The sequence below is a fragment of the Periophthalmus magnuspinnatus genome, chromosome 15 (genome assembly GCF_009829125.3).
Source record: "Periophthalmus magnuspinnatus isolate fPerMag1 chromosome 15, fPerMag1.2.pri, whole genome shotgun sequence".
Taxonomy (NCBI): Eukaryota; Metazoa; Chordata; class Actinopteri; order Gobiiformes; family Gobiidae; genus Periophthalmus; species Periophthalmus magnuspinnatus.
Genome location: NC_047140.1, coordinates 25,700,934 through 25,724,002, shown reverse-complemented (window position 1 = coordinate 25,724,002; position 23,069 = coordinate 25,700,934). Strand labels below are relative to the sequence as shown.

At 39.3% G+C, this 23,069-nt stretch overlaps 1 protein-coding gene across 4 annotated transcripts in view; it reads left to right on the top strand.

Moving 5' to 3' along the window:
• Positions 1–1,230: 1,230 nt before the first annotated feature.
• adgrb3 (adhesion G protein-coupled receptor B3) overlaps positions 1,231–23,069 on the top strand; it is a 115,932-nt gene continuing 94,093 nt past the window's right edge. For all 4 annotated transcript variants that reach the window (XM_055227257.1, XM_033979487.2, XM_033979485.2 and 1 more), the window contains exons 1-2: positions 1,231–1,820; positions 3,158–3,926. In XM_055227257.1, coding sequence (XP_055083232.1) covers positions 3,173–3,926 — 754 coding nt within the window. In that variant the 5' untranslated portion in view covers positions 1,231–1,820; positions 3,158–3,172. The remainder of the gene's footprint in view (positions 1,821–3,157; positions 3,927–23,069) is intronic.

The following is a 23,069-nucleotide window of genomic DNA, read 5'->3' as shown; positions in this document are numbered from 1 at the left end:
CAAATGGGCTCTTGCAGCAGCATCTGCTCACATGGAACACTTTCAGTCGCGGCCTGAAAGAGAGGGCCAGGCTAATGGGAGTTAACTGTGCACAGCAAAGTGATTAGAGCTAGTGACCCATCCTCCAGAAAACAAGGAAAATATAATAAAGTGTGTCTGTATGTCCAATGCAGTGGTCTCGATAAGGGCACAGTCTGACTCTCTTTTACAATATGCAAATACATCATAATATGCAAAGTGGCTGAACTCAACATGTATGAAGGTCACGTACGCTAATTTCTCATTCATTAACTTTTCCAAATGCAGATGTGGAGAGTGGGCCTATAATTATAAATCTACAACCTCCTGATGAAAACTTTCTGCCAATCAGAAAAGAAAAAAAAAAAAAAAATCGTATTTTGAATTCAAAAACATTTGGAGCTCATTGAGATTGGTATAATACGCTGTAATTGTATAGGTTAATACGTTTCCTCCTCATAAGACCATTCTGTCCATTCACTCTGTTCCTGTGGTCTATGACTGTAATTGATGCTCTATTGTTGGTGACCAAGGAGCGCTTATGTTAGAGCTAATTGACTGTTGATTGCTGCCTTGAATGTATTTCATGTTATAGCAATAGAGAAGAAAATCCCACGCTGCTCTGTGTTTCTTTAGCCTGTTTTATAAGCACTTATTGGGTTAAATACATTAGCCTTACCTTTATGATAGCAATTATGCCATAAACAATCCCTTGGGAACATGAACAATGGTGAAGATGAGAATGTATGTGCAGGTAGGACTTTCCCAAGTGAAGTTTGTAGTTTCCTTCTTGAGCATTTATTCCATTTGCGCACATGTTGTACGTCGAGACAGAAATAGTGTCCCTTTGTCAGAGCAAGTAATCTGTCATTACACATGCTTTTCCCGTGCAGAAAAAGTCCACATGTGAGACTCTTGAGCTGGGGGGAAAATGACACTAGATTAGAGCATTGCAGTCGCCATACAACATGATCCAGCTGTCTCCAGTTGGGCACACCTTTGACAAGTGGATAGACACTGAAGAAAAAGGAAATCTGGAAATAAGAAGAGGGGAGGGCAAACGGGGAAGAAAGCGCTGCTGGTGCCAGACGCAGCGAGGAGCGTACGTACGTGCTTTATCTTAGCGGCTGAGAGAGTGTGACGTGATATTGCAGCCTGCTCCCGGAGCTCTGCAAGCAGCAAGGCGAAAAGCGCGTCTATTCCTCCCTCTCTTTTCTTTCTCTGTGTTCTAACTCACGGGTAGCCCCCCAACATCTTTTACATCCACCCACTACGGATCTGCTTTTTTGTATCATTTTCTCATTTTCTCCCTTTCCAACAAAAAAAAAATACAACACATCAGGGGTGTGTGTGTGCGCGCGCGCGGGCAAGTTGCCGAGGAAAACATTTCATTGGGAATAGAGACACTGGAGGCTGCCGATTTATTTGATGGTGTAAGAATTTTGGTTTTCTTCTTGGCGTCTTTCTTTGCCACTCTATGAATTTTCTGTCTCTCCCTGGCTGTCTCTATCTCTCCCCTGCTTTCCTCTACTCTCTCTCTCTTCCGTCGTGTGTTTGTTGCGCTTCGCGTTTCTGTTGATGGGAAAAACCCAGAAGAAGATATGAACGGTCGGACTGGAGGATTGTAAGGAACATATAGGCTGTTTTTCCAAATGCTCGCCCATTGAAGCATCTTGTTGCGCCCGGACTTCTGCTAACGTCGGGGATGGAGACTATTGATTCACTGGAGGGCTGTACGATTTATTTATAAAAGGATGTGGTCAAGTATGTTGGAAAAATAGCCATAGCTTCCGCAGTGTAAGGTAAGAACATTTCTGCATGATTTTTATAACCATGATGTTAAGGAGGGAGCTCATTTCGTGTGCCATCTGTCTCTTAAAGTTTCGCCACCCCTCTCTGACACTGCCTCATCTTTCCTCCAATACTGCGCTAAAAGACAGTATTCTGTCTTGTTTTATTATCACGTTAAATATCACGAGTTGCCCGGTCTCACAGAGGCTCAAATCACTTTGGAACGGCGTGCGTCGAAGTGGCATTGGATGAAAGGCAAAGTCAATGTCTCATGCGTTTCCTTCATTGCTCTTATAGATGCCCAGCGATAAAACCGTACCATGTCCTTCGCTGAATACTGATTTTCATGTAGCCTTGGCCGTGAGTCTTGCGGAAGGGTGGAATCATGAGGTTTTATCACGACTAAAGCTGCTCAAAAGCCTTATGTAACACGCATATCATCCCCCTGTGGCGCCTGGAAAAGGGGAAGAAGTTGGAAATACAAGTGCGAATTAAGTGTATGCCTATTGTCTGGACTCTGGTTTCTACTTCAACGCCTACACACATGCACATACACATGCAGTTGAAGCCGCCACACACGCGCGCTCGCGTCCGCACGCTCTGCTGTGACACCGCTCACAGCTGCATTGCCTGTAGGATTAAAGCAATCAGGACATCGCATTGCATTCTCCCATTCGCTCCATCTCCCAAGTCCTCCGCCGTGTGTGTGGGAGCGCGCGCCATCCACGCAGTATCCACGCGCACACTGGCTTTTTATCAAATTGCATTGTCAAATATGTCAAGCCCCGAATTTCAGAGACGTGCAGGTCGTGGATAGTGAGCGAATGGCACATTCAGGCGCACCGAGACAGACACAGGCGAAGTGACCAGGCGGACACAGAAAGGCATTTTTCAGTCTGCGATTTGCTTTAAGTGTCGTCGAAGGAAACTGGCTAAATCTCTCAGACAGCTGCTTGATTCAAACACAGTCATTTACTGCGTAAAATGAGCATCCGGATTACTAAACTTCCCTGCGTCACATCTAACATGTTTTCACTCTACGTTATCAACACGACACAACTACGAGCAGCATTGGAAAATAAAACTCGGTAAATACAGTTTAAATGACTCACATAATTGCACCTACCACCTAAAAATCTCAAATAAATATATAAATAACCGCAAAAGCGACCACAAGGTGGCAATGTTTGCACAAAGTAAGGAAGGAGGCTTGTGATAGAAAAGACATGTTGCTGGGGTTAATGTGTCCTTCATTTCCATTCAGAGCATTCAGATGTGATTAGAAATATTTAAACTGTTGAGTTCTTCCATCAGCCTCACATCATGTCATCTCTGTCTCTCCTCACAGGCCAAATGACATAGGATGAAGGCTGTTCGAAGCCTGTTGATTTATATATTTTCCACCTATCTTCTGGTTATGTTCGGATTAACTGGTGCCCAAGATTACTGGTGTTCCACTCTGGTGAAGGGGGTCATTTATGGATCATATTCAGTGACTGAGATGTTTCCTAAGAACTACACAAACTGTACATGGACGTTGGAGAACCCAGACCCAACCAAATACAGCATCTACCTGAAATTATACAAGCAAGACCTGGGCTGCTCCGAATACTCTTTACTTTCTTATCAGTTTGACCACTACTCACAGGAGAAGATCAACGAGCTGCTCAGAGTCAACGAGTCTATAGTCTACTTATGTGATACAAAGAATATTTATGTATTCCTACTATACGACAAGAATTTTGTTCAGCTGCGGAGAGTATTTCCTTATGATTACAACGGATTGACGCTACAAAAGCTTGAGGAGGAGGAGAAGTCTATTGTGGAGTTTCTTGTGTTCAATAAGGCCAGTCCAAGCCAGTTTGGGTGTCAGGTGCTTTGTACATGGCTGGAAAACTGCCTCAAGTTGGAGAAAGGGACAGTGGAGACGTGTGGGATCGTGTATACAAAATGCACTTGTCCTCAGCATTTAGGCGATGGAGAATCTGAGAGTATGCTAATGCTGAACAACGTGGTTTTACCTTTAAATGCTCAAACAGAGGGCTGCCTGGCACCGCAGCTCCAGGCTGGACAGGTGTGCAATCTGAGTGCGGAAGTGAAGCGTCCGACTAAAGAAGGTGAGTATTCTATCATCTTTCTATTGGATAAGCTCAAATAAGGAGTATAAAATATAGTTTATATAGCTAAACATAAAATATGATGTTAAGTTGAAATGTGCACGCTATAGTCACTCCCCTCTTTACCCTGTTATTGCATGTTTGAGGTGTGATGGCCCATGAAACAAAGAGCACACATATATAGAGACATAGGGTGGCTTTGAGTGCACTAAAGACCACACTAGTACAAACTCATAAAAATAGTTCAACCTTATTTAAAACTGTAATTTTAAAAACAAAGGTAGCTGTTTTGGGATCAAATAACTTTTTATGGTGCTTTTGAAATGCTTTATATACTATATAATGTGCATATTAAAGGGATAGTTCTTTGTTGACCTTCAGATACATTTATTATATCTATTATGATGTCAAATACATGGCAAATATAAAAATGGCTAGTAACTATGGAGGTTTTCATTTTTTAAAAAATGTCATGATGTTTTCCTATTACAATTTGCTCTAAACAGAAAAGCCAAAGTCAGTTTGCCCTGACATCAGTTTTGTGTTATTTATGGAATTTAAACATTCAAAGATTATACATAAAGCATCCATTTATTTCTAACAAACAAAGCAGAATAGGCACCGAAGCATCTTCTCATAATCTTCCATTTCTTTGCATATTAATAGTCCTCCCCATTTACCCAGGCTTCGAAGTGGCACCAGTCTTAATCTTTTTTTTGCATTTTATTCTATGGTTATATATATTGGCCTATGTCAGGGCATTGAAAAACAATAACTGACAGTAGAAAACCTACATAGTACGCTTACCATTATTAGATACAAGACAAGAGAAAACCCATCAATTGTATTTGATGGTGCAGATTGGGAGCCTCACTTCCATCAGTCTGTCCCAGGGCAGCTGTGGATGCTATAAAAGCTTGCCACCACTGAGAGTGGAATGAAATTTACTATAAAGTGCCTTTGGTTTCTTGAAAGCCAGTACATTAGTGTTGTTGTGTAACATGAATGCAATTTGTCTATGAACTATGCCTTTAATATGACATAGAAACACCAAGGTTAAAATTACACAGATGGTTCTTGGTGTTGCAATAGAGCAATGCAACGTGTTTGACTGCGGTTGGAAGTGAGCTTTAATGAACACACTGAGGTAATGGCTTTATGGTCGACAATGGGACTGGATCGGTGACTGCATCGGTAATTGTCACACATGAAAAACACATATTCCTCACACACGCACCCCTTATCACCCTCTGTAGTTCGCACACTGACAGCTCAATGATCTTTTAATTGTGAAAGCCTATGATAAATATAAAGTAACGCTGTAATGATTGTGATCATTAGTGCCACTAGGTAGACCTCACATTCTTACGGCAGCTGGAATTACAAAGGCAGCCCTCCTTGACACGAGGCTGCTTAATACACAGCGCAGATAGAAAGAGGGGAAAAGCCCAGAGGAATTGTGCGTGCGTACTTCATACAGGGTGAAATACCGTGAGACATAAAGGAGGGGCATTCATCACGGCACGCTCAACCAAAAATAATGAGTCAACCTTTATATATTTTTGGGGTAGAGGCGGTGATAGCACAGACTGTTACTGCGCGGTCTCCCTTGTGGCTTTTTACCCGAATAATAATAATAGCGTAGAAAGCAGGTGGCAGTGTTTTAATCAAATGAATGGGAGTATATTTGGTTGGCTTATTGTTGCGACCCATTTGACAAGTAGCTGTAGTGGATGGATGCACTTGTTTTAAGAGTTACTTGTTCTGATTTTCTGAGAAGATTATTTTGAACATTTACCCCTCAGGCTCAAAGATGCCTTAAGCAAAAGTGTGCTTCACAGTTATGGTGCAAATTATTATTAGGCTACAACTAATCCTGCTTTCAACATCACTTGTAATTTTGAGCCTGAGATTTTTATAAAGGAATCAGTGCTTTTGCTTATGACCCATTTTGCGGTTACAGTCCAATGTTTTTGTTTGTTTTGCCACTCGGATGAAACCCAATATATAGTATAGTTTATAGTGTAGCTGGGTTGTATCTTTTTCTTCTTTTAAACAGATTTTCTTTATAATTATGGATGTATTCAGTCTTGGAATTGGCACAAGACATATGAAAAGTGGATTCTGCATCTTTGTCAGAAGTCATTTGCATACTGGTCTAACATTTAGCTGTTTGATTTTTTTTACCAGATGCCCTCCATGAGGCAACATTATTCGTCTTTTTCAAAGCATAGAAGCAGCACAAACCGTACACCCCATAATGTTTTAAATGAGGTTCCTGCTGCTTTGCATTTTAGCTTTGCATACACTTAAAAGTGCACCATGTACTTTTTTAGTGGAAGGTCCATTTCCTTCTTGTCTCCATGGAGATGTTATTGCTTTGCTTGGAATCCCCATTGTATGGCAGTAAATGTATATCTTGCCAAAAAAGGCCCTGTACCCAAATTTTTCCCATGTACTTGAGCAAAATCTGTTTCACCCCAAAACAGATATATTGAATAAGCAGCTCTTGCAGCCAAAGTATGTCCGCTGGGTGCTGTCTGGATTTAATTAGAAAGCATTTTATTGTCTGATAATCAGGAAGTGCGTGTTAGCATGGTAAGTGCAGTTTTACAGTCACTCCACAAAAAACTCCACACTGACTCATCACAAATGAGTTATGTTTTGGATGGTTTGGACTATAGTAAACCAACAAACTAACAACAAACTAGTCCTGTTTTCATGTTTATAAAACGGTGAAAATCAGGTACAGCGTCTTTAATGTGAGTGAGCTTGCCTCTCCACAGTTCAGACCTGTAACTTGCCTCGATGTCATCATCTGATTGTCTCAATGGAGCCAGATAGTTTAATACAATACTGCTTCTAGGCAAAACAATAACAACACCTCCACCAGAAAAGTGCCTTGTTTTTTATCCGGGCTTGGGACCAGTACAAATACTAGTTAAATAGCTTGTTGTGCAACCCCTTTGTTAATAGTGATAAACAGTAAGAAAATGTTGAGCTTGCTGCTTCAGAATGACATTTTTTCTATCAGCATGTTAATATCAGCTTAAGAGCACAGCTTATTTTCCCCCCTCTCTGTAAAGATTTGCTGCTGGCTCTATTTATAGGGCTGGTTGATGGGTGGTTTGAATAAATCCGTTTTCATCTGGATAACGCTGAGATCACTGCTAGGTTAAAAAGAGCACGGTGCCTCCTCTCCTGTGGCAGTCTGGCGACATCCAAAGAATACAAAGCAATGTAAACTGTTGTCAAGGGGGCTGTTAGATAAAATAAGAAGTTCAGTGCTCAAAGATATGGCAAGGTTTTTGATGCAGACCTTGGCACAGAACTAATGCAATTACAGACCTATATGGTATATAAGAAATCATTTTACTACCAGAATCAAATGTAATTGGAGCGTTTGTTATAATTTACCAATTCATTCAAATAATACAGTTTACTTGGGTTGTATAGTGGATCTCAGTTCCAGGCTTTTGCAGTTCCAGGCTTTTGTTTAGATTTGTTCTGCTTTTCCGTCTGTTGTCCAGTATCACTTCTTACATGGTATATTCTTTTATTCTTTCATATCCCATCATAATTTACTGCTGCTAGTTTTTGATATTTTGTGTGTGACCTGGCACAATGACATTCAGGTGGTGGATGAGTCATTTATGCAGTTTATTTTGGTCACACTCTCATTTTATGAATAAAAGTTGTAGAGGAAGCTGCAATGGTCATAAGTAGTGTGACACTTGAAATTCTAAAAAATTCACAACGTTTGAAATAACTATTTTAATCTCTTATGGCGTCTGGTTCCAGCTCCCACAGATGAATGCTATCGTCGTGTCCTTGGACGAGACTTTTAATCCACCTTGCCCCCAGTGTTTGTGTACACTGGTGTATGAATGTGCATTGAAGGTGGAAATACACTATATAAAAATGTGACCATTTACCAAAGATGATTTGATAGGTTTCTTCCCCGTTCCCATTGTATCCCCGCAGAGCATTTAGTTTTTTGACTGTGGAAAAATAAGCAGCCAGTATGTGGAAGATATTTTGGTTGAAACCTGACAAAGTTTGTTGAGATGGGGTCAAAGAGTGTTGACAGTTGAGGAGAATAGCTGTCAATTCATTGTTCTCCAAGACGGTACAGACGGTGACATCCATGTTAGACCCAAATATAAAATACACCATTGTCTAAAATATCATAAAGTGCCAGTTAAACCAAGTATACTTTTAGTTGACTACTAAATCCATAATAATGTCCAGTCATTAGTCTTTGCTGCTGATAAAAGCAAATTGAATGCAAAGATCAGGTACTTAAGCACAACTACAACTATATGAACTACGAGATGAATGCCATGACTACCACCAATACGGTCTATGATTAATGCTTCTTTTATCACAATGCATTTATCTTTTTTGACATGCGAAGCAAAAGTATGTTCTTAAATGTACCCCGAATAGCTTACTAAAATGTACTCTTGGTAGAACTAAGACGATTCCAAGTTTGAGCAGCCTCACAAACCAATGCAATTAGCTTCAGCAGATAAAAGAGCATGGGGGAATATGGAGACAGTAAGGCAGCAGTACGGAGATCATTCATAAAGACAGCCAATATAATTTACTTCAAACTTTGCTAATGCTCCGAAGGACTGCAGCTCATAAGTATGTAAAATATTCCCATAAATATTTGATGAGTCTCCAAAGTAGGGCCCCAAATTCATTGTTAGTACAAGTGGGCTGGAAATGACTTTGACGGCGCAACTTTGAGCCTTGATCTGCCGTTTAGAGACACACAAGTTGTAGGTTTAATTCACATTATGAGTTCAATATGTATAAAAAGTACTCTATGAATTTTATATGTCATATTTAAAAGACAGCAGTGGGAGAAGGTTAGTACATAGATTTGCATTCATTTGCATTGTCAAAAAATATGTATTATCTAGTATTACTCAAAGGGAGTGACAGTTGCTCAGTTGGTAGAACGTTTGTCCACTAATCTGAAGGTTGAAGGTTGGACGTTTCAATTCCCGCCGTGACATAAACATCATTGGTTGAGCATCACATCCAATTCCCACAGATGAATGCCATCATTGTGTCTGCGGGCAAGACACTTAACTCACCTCGCCCCTGGTGTCTGCGTACACTGGCGTATGAATGTATATATGGATTGCTTAGTGGTTCCTTGACGTAAAGTGCTTTGAGGGCCTTGAAGGTGGAAAAGCACTATATAAAAATGCGACCATTTACCAATTTGCGAATGAGTAAAAGATATAATTGTAGCTATCGTTGGCACATATCCATATTAGAAATAACAGCTGTTGCCTTGGTCAATCAATTGATAATCTAAAGGTGTCAAAGAAAATACAAACTAAAATAATTACTCATATTGATGATCTCAATTTTCTATTTTATTTTTTCTTTTCAAAATCTAAAATGGCCTTCAGTATTGATTTCATAAATAGCACAGACTTTTAATCAGTGCCTTTTAACACAAAAAATGTCCTTCTTCCAAATGATGAACTCCACTCCAAACCACATGCTTGTACTGACTGGCTGTGGACCACTCCATTAAAAGCATCCAAGCATATTGACTATTAGATATCACTGAATCTCGATCTTGTTTCCCAGCCCTAGTCTCAATGCTGATATGGTTAGACAAAATTCATACCTCTAGCAGTTCTAACATTCACGTAACTTTATTTATACCCACAGGTAAAATTGGTTTGCAGCTGGAGTTGGCTTCTATACAAACATACATACAAGTCACACAAATAACAAATGCAGGCATAAAATCATAGGAAAAATATCAAAGTGCCTCACAGTGCTGCTCAAAACATGATAAGACAATACAGAGAGCTCATGACGAAAAGCATGCCAATAAAAAGAGTGTCACGTATAAATCAATTAAGGTGCAGTTTACATTTTACTCTTAATTAGCAAACAACCACCTGTGGAATAAAGCTGTTTTAAAGTGCTTAGTTTTGCATCTTGGAACCAGGTACCTTTGCCCAGATGGAAGGAGCTCAAAGTCACTGTGCAAAGGGGGCGATGTGGAATTGCAGAACAGTTAAAGTAATACATATTCAGAAAACCTTGTACTGTATGTTATGTATTTTTATGTAAACCTAATTATTTTGTCATACTTTTTTTTATACCCGAGCAATATATTTCAAAGATTTACTGCATTGCTTCATCTATGCGCCTAAGCAACAGATCACTCAAACTATAACTCCAGAGGTCTGATGTCACAACTATTGAACATTGCATCTCCTCTTTGCCAGTCACTTCACACAGATGCTGATTTGTGCACTTACTGATGCTTGTATTTGAGCATTACACTGTCTGACTCAACAGTAGCTCCACGTGCAAGATGGCTATCGTGTTTTATTGGCAAATGAAATGTGTGGTGTGGTCCGAGCACAGCAGCGGCTCAGCTCCTCTCTGTCGCTGCTGCGTTCTCACAGAGAGCCCTTTATTCACTTTGGATCTCAGTCAAGTCACTCAGTAGTCACACTGCATTATGCTCAGCCCCATTGTTCTGTACACTCGGAGGCCATTTTAGTTCCAACTCAGTGGAGGAGCGCGCACGGATCAACAATACCAAATCTGGATTTAGCCCACATGTTCATTATTGCATTTTACTCATATAAATCCTTTGGTATTTCATATCTTAAACAAAAGAAAAACTACAACTGTCTCAGCATGTTGATATTTACTCTGTATTGCAACGTGTTTTGTTGCTTGGTCTTCAAAGTGACAGTGATCATCTCCAGGAACCAGGTCAATATAGGGCTGCAAAAATTCACTAGAAGCTAGGAGAATTGGACTGGCAGTCAAACTTTGTACTTCTGATTTTCCTGATTCAGACTCAAAGCCCTTGTAATGGTACTGATATAGTGCCCAAGTTGGTGTGAAATGACTTGTTATCCATAATGCACTGCATTTTCTTTGATAGTCTCCAATCACCTGTTACTCTGGACCCTATTAAAAAGTCAAAGATAGATGAAAATCTGAAAAATGACGGAGGATTTTAAATAAAACTGGAAATAAAATGAGTATTAGAGATCTAAAAAGTAATGACGCTCTGAGGTGACTCCTTAGTCATTCACTAGAGAGTATGAAAACTATCCAAACTTTTTACAGCTGTGCTATATGCTATAATGGCCTCACTGGACCGACAAAAAAATCCAATTTAAAATCTAAATAAAACCTAAAACTGATTTGAGGCAATAAAGGTCTGGACCCCACTGAATCAATGCCATACTATTAATTTACACACTGTGTACATTATGCAACCGGACACACAATACACAGATCATATTCAGAAAATGTTTCCCATAGTTGAGATTTATTTTAATATAATATTTGAAAGTATTAGTACCACTTAAACTACATATTGCACAAAACCACACACTGCCAAGTTAAAAATAAGACCTGATTCTACTCACTGTTTGCTCAGATAGATGACATTCAGCATTCATATGCTTAATAACATCATGATGCAATAATTCAAAATGGCTGCGGTCATTGTCCTGTGATGATTGGCTCATTCATTTGCCTGATGGTGCTTTGCTAATGAAGCCATTCTGTGTGTATTCAAATGGAGCAGAGACCTGACCTGCTCTGCATCTCCATCAGAATGACAGGCGCTTCTTTTTAACTTTACTACACACAGTAAAGTCACATGTCATTCAGGCCCTGTTGCCCATAACTATGTCATATTATGGCTAGTATGGCAATCACCGTAATGACTTTGAGTGTAGTGCAGTGCTGTGCTAAAGCTGCTCTTCACATCTGCCCCACTGCACCAGCACACCAGTAAAACTCAGCACAACAAACACACAAGCATGTATTTATATGCATGCTCTCCCCACCTGTACTGCTAGCATGTTTCTTCTTATAAATCCCAAATATTGTTAGATTTGTGAGCCCATACCCACAAAGCATTGCGCTTCCCACAAGTGCTCATAAATTCTGCTGCAAATGCCACATACAGTATGCGTCTGTGTAGCATTCAGCTCTTATTCAACTCTTTGAGCTCTGCCTATTAAATAAAAATAACACTGGGGCGTAAATCTGATCCGCCATCTTTTCACTGCTGCTGACAATGTTGTATTGCATTTGGTTCATGCGCACTCTGAATGCTTAATATTTGGTTTGAGGAGGTGAGGTAGCATTAGCCTATTGTGGAGTATAAGATTTTATTTTGACATATTGAAACATGTCATTTAGACTCTTTTAACATGTAAACGATTCTTATTTTCATAAAGGTAAAGCAAAGCAACAACAAATCTCAAAGCTGTGAGAGGAGAGGACCAACCGGAAACGTTAAATGAACATTAAAAAAAAAAAAAATCCAGTTGTGATTTAGAAAAGAAAAGTGTTGGTGTTATTTGCCCTAATTCTAGATAATATCCCTTCACTGTATCTACACCATTTGTGCCACCTAAACACTTATTTGCAAATTAGGAGTAACCAATTGCAGCTGAAATATTTTTAAAGATTTAAGCATTGGTCACAGCAGATAACTTTTTCCATTATCTCATCTCCCCTATTTCCTCTCTCCCTCCGTCTCCCGCTATCTCTCCCCTCTCTCTGGCTCTCTCTTCCTCTCCTTCCCTCTCCCTCTCTCTATCAGGGCTGGCCTCAGTTGGCTGTACAGTGCGGTAGTAGTGTGTGTGGCATGTGCTGACGCTGAGCTTTGTGGGGGCCCTTATACGCACTATACCACTCTGCTGCTTCATCACAACAGCACCAGTCACAGTTACAGAGAGAGCAGCCCTGCACACGACCCCAAACATTTGCATTCGTAATTGTTTGCGTTGCTCCGACATCACAGCACTTGAGAAAGAGACGAGTGTGTTTTATAAATCAAAGCAATATCTACGGGCTTGTTCTTCTCACTTCAGAAAGGTTCCTATTAGATGGAGAGGAGAAATTGTGTTTGGCTGAGGACCATTTCTTGATCTAGAATCTAATCTATTGATGTTGTACAGTTTGTAAATGCGGAATCTTCATGTGCTTCTTTCTGATTCTGTTTTTTGTTCTTATTTTTTTAACAACAACTTTTCCTTTCCATTTTTCTAACCAGCCCTGGTCCCTTGAATCCAGAAGTGTCTGGAACTGGACCACAGAATCTGAGATAACTCTGTTCTAACTTGAGACGGTCCAACCACAGCTGCTTATCTGTAGCATATGTCTCTCAAGTGCGGACGGCATCTCCTCTCAAAGTCTCGTAACATTCAGAACAAAATTTATAACTTCTTTTACTTGATAACAGGTGTTTGGTTTTACTTGAGAATAGTGTGCGTCTCTGTGATTGGTTCATCCGCCTGTCAATCACACCTTTTGGAGTCGGGGAGACAGGATACGGTTCCAGACACACTCGTCTTTGTAAAGTTTTTTCAAAGCGTGTATTTCTGGCCAAGTCACCATGCAAAGATTATCAGGTGGACTTTGGAAATGTTCTTGCTTTTTTCAGTAGTGAGTCTCGCTTCAGCCATTCATATAACAAAAGATTTAACAAGACTGGATGAGTTTATTATCAAGATTCACTACTTTACGATTGATATGCCTTTGCACAGTATTGTATTAAGTTAAAAAATACACCATTATGGCAAGACTGAGTCAAAAGCTTGATATTTTAGTTTTCATTTTGACTTCAAACACTTCAAAGTCCTGTAGCTATTCTGCTTTTGTTACAGACCGTATTACATTAAAGTGTTTAATAAAGTGTTTACAAAATGAAGGTTTGGCGTTCTCCTTTTTAGTGTGGCTCTCCAGCTGCACTAAAGCCACGCAAAATCATTGGGACGACTCTCCGAGAGATCAGTACCATCTACACCACTCACTGTTGGAGGAGAGATCAGTATCATCTACACCACTCTCTGTTGGAGGAGAGATCAGTATCATCTACACCACTCTCTGTTCTGAGAAGAGTGCTGCGCGACTGGCACTCACCCTGCTCCACACCTATTCCACCTGCTGTCCTCAGGTAGAAAGTACAAGTCCATACAGGCCAGAACAGCCAGAGTGACCAACAGACGGTATCCTCAGTGCCCCCTCTCCTCTTTGCCCCCTCTCATGGACAAGAACCACACCCACCAATACAACAACATTGAACTGGACATTGCATTTTTGCATAATGACGTAAAATACTCCACATATTTGACTGTATGTCCCTATGATGGCCTTTATGCTGCTGCTAAGACCCTGTTTTACTGTTTAGCACGATAATGACATCAGTGCAGCACATATGTCATAATGTTTATACTGCGGCTATTTATGGGATTATCGGATTGGTCTTTCAACTTTTGTATTGCACTTTCCAAAACTACGCAGTGGTTGATGCTATAAACGCAATTTAGCTGTTTTCTATTACATTGATTATAAAATCTTCAATCTCTGGATCTTGAATCTTGCAAACAAAAGTAAGATTTGAGCAAAACAACTGTTGTGCTTCTCATGTGATAGCTCCTGAGTGCGTGGGCTACTAAAATGGTCTTATTCATCCTTGTCAGAAAACACACATGGCTGCTGCAGTTTTGCCCCACAGTGGTGAGCGAGGCAACGCTTTGAAGCTTGTATACAGATAACATTGTCAGATGTCTTCCGCTGCTCACGTAATGTGTTTTATGCTAAACTACAACACATTTAAGCTTTTTTGTGTAGGCTGGTGTAAGTTCTGTCATACCCCCCATTGTTCCAAGGCTGTTTACAGTTATTTTAATGTAAATGAGGCACAACTTTGAGGCTCACATTTTAGTTTGAGCATTTCGAAGTTGATTTCTTTCTTGGATGATGTTGTTGGACACTTGTTTCAGCTCATAGTCAAGAAACATTTACATAAACATTCATGATCCAAACCTGGCAAATGAGTCTGCCAATCAAGTCCACTCTGCCTCAAAAAAGAAAAATATACTTTCTTTCTAAACGGGCTGTCAATAGAAGAAAAACGTTAATAGCTTTTTGTGTTTTTTCATGTTTTACTTTTTGTCCTAGACTGAACTGAATTCATCTCCGTGTCAGTAAAGTATTATGTATTTTATTGACACCTGCTAATAACCATTTAGGCTTTAGGTTTAGTGTAATATAGCAAAAACAGCACATAGAGCTTTTGTGAGACGCAATTTTCTGAAATAAATAGCAATATTGTTGTCCCTTTTCATTTCTTTTCTTACTTTAAACATCGTAATTAAATACAACAAACACTGCCTTTGAAGCTCCAGCCATATTATTACATGATATTATAAGGCATTTTCTCTGACACTTTTCTCTTTAAGGTTTTATTTGCGAAAGAAATATAATATCAGAATGTTTGCGTACCGCAGAACGTGAAGCACATTGCACATTATATTTTTTCTGTTTCAGTGGGTATTTGGATATGCGTTTTAAATAAGTTTGTGAATGAATGTGTGTGTTGTTTCTAACATTTTTTTGTTAGTTTTTTTTATGGTTTACAGTGCACAGTTGAGTCTTTGGTGACCCTTTGACCCAGAGCAGTATAAGCTGTCATACTGAACACACCCCCTTCTCTCTAATGCCATGTTCCTTTGTTAGGGGATTTAGATTTTCATTTGCCCAAAATAGCAGCCCTGAGTCTAAATAAATTAGAACTCGACTTTGTCTCCGAGCAATAGCATCCAACACAAGCTGCTTCGGGAGTGTGATGAGGAACCACATTTTAACTGCACCATTCAACGCTGTGGCCATTTTATTAGGCACACCAGTATCAGTATCAGGCTCAGGCTCAGGGTAGTGCAGACATAGAGGCAGTTTGTTTTAGAGACAACACTGCAGAGGCCAGGACTGAACTATTCACATTATTGCGGAAGTTGCCGTGGGCACCGCCATCGTCATTCGGGTTGTATTATTTCGCATGGGGCTCCCAATCTTGACAGCAAACACATTCAATACGAACTACAAAGCTGCTTTAAAGCCTTCCAGACAATCAGTGCAGCGTTGACTTATTGGTGCACATGAGCATAGAACGTTTTACACAAATCAGCCTATTTTATATCATATTTTAGAGTCAAAAGCTGGCAGGGAAGATAAGGTCAGCAGTAAGCAGGTATTTGGTTGTTAAGGTTACATTTGTCTGACAGGAGAAGACCTTATACCCAAGAAAGTGTCGTGAGTGCAGGCAAATATTTTCTAGACTTGTTTGTGACATTTTAGACCTTAAAAACAAATGTCAGATCCAAAGCATTAAAAGACTGTCAACACTTTTGCAAATCTTGAGATAATTTGTCACCAATGCTCTTTCCTTCACAATGGGATATTGGACTGCTATAAAAAATAAACAAAATATTTTTTTTCAAGTCACACATGGTTTGTGAAACAATTTTAGTTGCCACTTTGCATTTTATATTTTCTTGTCAGTTTTTTCATTAACTTTTTTTTTTTTGTAGTAGCCTACGTTTTGCATTTTAAGGAGATTTCAGCGTTAATCTTACATTATAATGAGTAACAGACATTTATTTATTCATCCAAATGATTGTTACATTTACATTTTGATTATACTTCATTTGATTCTTCAGTTTGTATATTTAAGTCCTATGAAGTTACATGTACTAAAACAAGTGCAAACTGTTGGGAGACGTTTTTCCGCCTGATAAACTGCACGTCATGGCTGGATCGTCTGTGCTCCATTGTGCTCAGAAAGAGTAAGGCCTCAGAGGACAAGAGCCATAATGAAATATGACAGATAAATCAGGAGGTCTCAGGATATGACTTGAGATTACTGGATCAATACAACTCCATGCACTTTCCAAAATGCTCTCTCCCCGATCTCTACCCCTCTGCTTAAAAACAGCCTTGGGTTTGGCATTTTTATCAGAGCACATCACGGTTTCATAATTCAGCCGGTGTACCTGAATCCTAAAAAAGGAGAAGCAGCGCAGTAAATGTAAAAAATGAAATGCCAGCTGTCTCACGGAGTCATCTGAGTTCAGTTAATTTTGTGGGTAGAGTGAGGTGATGCCGCTCCGGGACAAATGCACAAACGCACTCAGACGGGGCGCGCGTGCTTGGCTCTCATTGTGGGTGACTTGATAAAGATACACCCTATGATGTAACTGTCCAAATACAAGGTCACGGCGTTGGGTGATGTTATCGTAAGGGACAGGACAGGTGCGGCACTGATCACATTCTACCCACTAATCTTTTATTACCTTGACTTTGCTTTGCCCTCTGAGGTGAGGTAGAAATATCCAAATGGCTCAGTTGAAAGTAATGATATGTGGTACTAATTTCTATCAAAAGACATACCAAATATACTAACCTTAACCCATGTTACAAGAAAATTTTTTTGCTACCACTTAATTACTACACCTTAATTATCCTCATTAAAGCATGACCATAGGCTTAAATCCTAACAAACAAATAGTTAAGAGGTTAGGATTAGGAGTGAGTTTTGGGATATGGTATTAATTAAGTAATTACTAAGCCTGAATCATTCTTAATAAACTCGTTATGAAATAAGTTGTTTGTTCCTACTTTATAAAGGCTAATTAAAGTGCCGTTATTATATAAAGCATTACACCAGGGAGGCAGACGGAGTTGGTGTGAATAGATTATTGAATGGACCAACTTTATTGTGTAGAAACTGGCAGGTAAATTGGACAAAAACAAGGATAGGGAAAAATCTGTTGATGGCAGAAAAGACATGAGACTCTGGCGATGCTGCTGCGGTGGAGATGGAGCAGAGAGCGGTTGCAGCACATATCTTAAGAGGCAGAGCATGGAAGAGAGGGAGAGTGCATATTTTTGAATGGATTTAAATGAGTTTAATTAAGAGACAGAAGCAACAGGCTGTCATTGGCTACCAGCGACGCACAGGTGACATAGGTTTACTGACAGGAAGATACCTGTTGATACCATTTAAAATGAACCACATATTCTGTTATTCAGATCTAAATAGTTCCTCATCAAATGGCAGAGAGAGATTATGTCTGTAGGTGTCGTGTAAATAAGGAAACATGAACATGTATTCTAAATGGAGAAAGTAGTTGCCAAATAGCATACATGCTGTAATCTTCTGTTATCAGTCAAAGTCTTTATATTTCTGTAACAAATTTACATTTTTGAAGCTATTCTACTCCACAAATGATTTAAAACAGAACAGACCCCTTCATATTTTTTGTTGTGTGATGATGGTGCATGAAGTAAATGAAAGATGGCTGACTGCAAAGTGTGTTCCTGTCTGTGATCGGCTGGCTCTTTGATTTGGGGCATTCAAAGACACCTTTGTTTTCTAAAGGAAACAGTAATAGACCTTCTCTATGTGTGAAGCAGTTCTGCAGGGCTTTGATTTGGCCTCTTTGAAACATACATCTATGGAGTGAGGTCATGTGACACACAGCTGCTGTGTTAGAGAGTGTCTTTGTGTATAATCTCAAACTAATGAATACAGAGAAAATGGATGAAAATAATAAGCCTGTGATTTGTGGCTTGGCTCCAAGCTTCATTTGCTTTCTGTCATTATTGATTAGCATCTCAAAAAATTGTCTTTTTTTCCTTTGGAGCATTGCAAAATTAACACGTTTGTCCCTTTACATAAGTGCTTCTAATGAACTGGAGTTTATGTGGATGCCGTAATGTGATCTTACCCCTATTACGCTACATTAGGGTTACGCAATATCAGAAATAGACATTTGATGTGTTAACCTAGCCATGCTAAATATAGCTAATTGATTCAGTGATATCTTCATATGCTTTTTATGGTTAATTTTATGAATGCCTTTCACCAGTATCCTTGGTCTAAGGCAGGACAAATGATGTGTGAACAGTTTAGTACATGGATCTCCAAATGCACGTGTGAAATACTACCTATTCAAGCCATGAAGTATTTATTCAAATTTGTATATATCGATAGAAATGTATTCAATAATTATAGTTATTAGCTAAGAATAATGAATAAAACATGTTTATTTGTGGACCTTGGAGTTATAATGTGAATGCATTTTGGCCCTAAGGTTAATTGGATTTGAGACCTCTGGTCTAGCACTATAATCCACAGTATTGTAGAGGTCTTCATGGTGTTGATTTCCAACACTGTTTCATGTGTAATCGTTTCGATCTATGATGGTGCTTCTGGTGCTTCTGGTGGATTTCTGTGTTTACAGTGTGAGAGGCAGCATGAGAGCAGGTGAGCTCTTGTATGGAGTGGTCATGTGGACACTTAGTCCAAACACACACTCAAACTTTTCAGGTTTGTGGTCATGGATTTCTGGGGGAGAAACAACAATCATGTAACCAACATGATTCTTTAACTTTTACCCTTTAGGATAATAAACACATGTAGCAAGCAACAGGACTAAGCTCCCACTAATTTGTACATACTATATACTGCAAGCCATAGCTGCAGACACGGTGCTTGATGAGGGCTAGGCTGAAAGTACAGTGGTCTCTATGGAAACGCTGGTGCAGATGAATCATGTATTCAGAGCGGAGCTACGCACTGCAATCATTTTAATCATCATTTAAAGGGAAACATCCACACTCTTTATACCAGTCTCTTTAATACAATTTAAAGGTGACCTTGGCTTTTGCAAAACATTGATTGATGTTTTATCAATAGCATATTTTTTTTACAAGACTTGTGTTGGATTTTGCGTTTGAATGTATGCAGTATTTTGAACAGATATGGTGAAGTAGATTTTGAAAACCTGACTATAGAGTTTTATATTACAATGGAATGAATACAGCACACAGGTGTTTGTATACAGTATTTGAGTCCATCTCAGTGTTGGCCCTGTAGTGCACATGATGAAATGTATAATCTCATTTTGTCATCAATATTCCAGGACTAAACTCAAAAAGATTGCAGATCTAGTGTTCGTACATGCACACACACACACTGTGTGTTCATATAGGCACATACAGTGTGTGTGTGTGTGTGGGGGGGTGTGTGTGTGTGTGTGTACATGCTGCTGAACTTGAATGAACTGAACATTGCTTCTGTATCAGTGTTTGTTGTGGGACATTCCTATAGTGGTCCTGTGATCCCTGCTCCAGGCTCTAATCTAAAGCCGTCTTTTGGAGTTTGAGTCTCAGTGTAAGATCTCTTCTCCTCAGGCCTGCCTTCGTTGCTGCTCAGCGGTGTCCAGCGTGTCTCTGTTGTTGTTGTCTAACAGTTTGTGAAGTGCAATAATTGCAGCTTTCTCTGATGTGAGGTGACAATTAGAAGAAGGGGGCGACTGGAAGAGATTAGTGAGCGTGAGAGGATGGTTTGCCATTTGGCAGAAAGAATTCACACATCTTCAATTGCTGAAAAGAAATCAAAGGATTTTGTAAACATTGTTCTTTGTTGGTCTAAAGATGTAGTGATCGTGTAGTGATTGAATTGAAAAGTCCACCATGTATTTCCATGTTAAGACTTGAGCTTACTGTACCCACTGCTTTACCACTAGTCTCCTTTCTTAACACGGTTCACCTGAGCCACCTTCGTGTACTGTAATCATCCCTTTAAGGTCACTATATTACCTCATATCTCTGACCCCACAGACACTGACAAATGAAGAGCGCTGGCGGAGCAGGTGATTTTGTTATCTGTCCTGTGAGCAGCCTCAGGACTCATAAGGCTGGGTCAGGGTCAGACTGGACCTCCTCTAATGTCAGCACTTATCAGCCTATGGCTGTGTGACCTTATTAATATACATCTTCATCACAATATAATCCAAGGTAAATATTCCTCTTGCCCTTTAGTGTCACAGTTGTGCCACTGTGTAGAATTTGATTATCATAGAGGATGCAGATTGGATTGAGGCAGTGACGTGCTGCCAGTACAGCAGCACAGAAATGCTGCTATGTTAATGAGTTACAGATTATCTGTGATCAATATGACCAGGGAAAAAACAAGGAAAAATTAAACTGCTGAATTATTAACATGGACAACTAGTGCTGAAACAATTAGAGCATTGATTGGCTGGAAATTACACCAGAACCATTTAGGCAACAAAATGTGCCATTTGTTATTTTAGACAGTTTGTTTTTAACTAGATTGTGGGATCCAGTTTTATCAGTGTCGTTTTAGTGTGACATTTTAATGAGTGATATTTTATAATCGTCAGCAGAGTCAAAATAAAGGAAGTATAATATTGCTAGTTGTCTTGAATTACTTTCAAGTTTAATTGGCTAAATATTGGTATTATTTTTAAATGTGTGTGTGTGAGAGCCGTTAGTAAGTCCAGGTAGTAAATAAAGTTCTAAATAGATACTTAAACAGCCGTTGATGTGTCAGTGCAGATCAGTCATTTAGCGCTCCGGTGGGCCTGTGATCAGAATGCTTTGTCATGGCAGAATTAGCTCAAGTGCGCATTAATTAGAGCGGAGCTGCATATACACTAGTGTATTAAGTCCACAGCAGGAAACAGGCTACACCCCGGGTGCACTCCCCCCTACAGTAACTTCTGTCTCACTTGCTCTCGCCGAGGTAACACTGTGATTAAATTACATCAGAAATTTTCCTTAGGCTCTCCTCTTTTGCACCACGGTTACTGAAGCATTCTCGGATGTATTTGACAATTCAAATATCGAGTTAGGAGTTATTTTTACAAAGCGGTGCAAGTCAGAGCGTGGATGTTACCAAATGGATCATTATCAAAAAGGAGCGCACACAAACACAAACCCAGTGTCAAGAGACACACGGGCCAAGTCAAGCGAACAACAGCACACAATATGGCACCGTGGAGAAACATTGCATCATACTTATAGTAGCGGTAAAGTGAGACAAGAGCTGGAGAAGATAGAGGAATCGATTCAAATAACACCGTTCCACCGTTTTTGCCTGATTGGTTTATTTGTTGATTAGCTTGCAAGAAGAAAGGGTTAGAATTTGATACACTTTTTAGCTGAGTTGGCTCCCTCCTAAAGCCAATATTAAATTAAAAACTCAGCTAAAAGCGTTCCAGAAACACAACTGTGATCACAATGTTAATTTTGTCCCATATTGCTGACCCCTGATTAGAACTGGACATATCTCTTTGTATCTCAAGTAAAAATAGTATTTTATTGCTCAGTGTGAATTCTTGCGGTTGTACTATTTTCCACATTTCAGTATTTGCTTTGTTTGTGATGCTTCTTTCTAATGAAATTGCTAAAAGGCCTTCAGTTGTACAATGAAACTGTTTCACCTCAAGGTTTCATGATAATAAAAAATAAATCACTGGTACAACGTTTATTCTCCCACAGAGAGACATCTTGGAGTACAGTATTTGCTTTGTCCTGCTGGTGCCCTCTATCAATTTCTCTGTGTGATAAAGTGTTAGAAAAATACACAGATGAATGGAGCTCACCTTGTTTTTGGATATTAAAAATGAAATAACAAGGGCTTGTTGGAGTTCGTTCCCTTATCCAGCTTCCACCATTAGTGTGTTTCCTGAATTTACCAATATAAATTATCGAACGCACATAAACACGAAAGAAATAATCAGATCATATCATATCTGGAAATGATGGAAGCCGCCCACACAAATTTGTCACTGGCTCTGGATGTGAGCTGTGTAGATTTTAAATTCTTGGATAAAAAATATATTCGTGTTATTTTTTAGTCTTGCTCTTTGATATTCACAAACTAAAGATTTGATTCATGGAGCAAATGTGAGCAAATAAATGTTCACAAGAAGAGCTTTGCAATATATATCTCCCCTTTAATGCAATCCACATAAACTCGCAACAGTTATGGGCTCAAAACAGGAATCCTCTTGTTCTGGTGTCATCTCTCTATCCTTTAAGCCACAAAGGAGATTTTACTGTATGAAAGTGCACAATAGAAATATATTTTTGAATAATCCCTTCAGTTTAACTGTTACCCCATGAAGTCAAAAAGCCACTTTTATTCATGGTTCCTTCTACTTTAGTTTTGACTTTCCAACATTACATTTGAACCTAAATTGAACAACAAAGCTAAAATTGCTCTCATTACTTCAGATTTCTCTTCTGTAGTTTGACCCTTTTGGTTCATTTGTAAGACAATATTTTGGCGAAGTAAATACAGACGATAAACGAGAATATTGAAACTAATTTATGCCACTGACACAATAACCCAAGAGAAGATTTAAACCACAAATCTCTTTTAAATGTACAATATTGTTAAAAAAAACATGAGCTGCAATAAATAAATGACACTCTTAAGTAGTGAGTTTACGTCTGTAA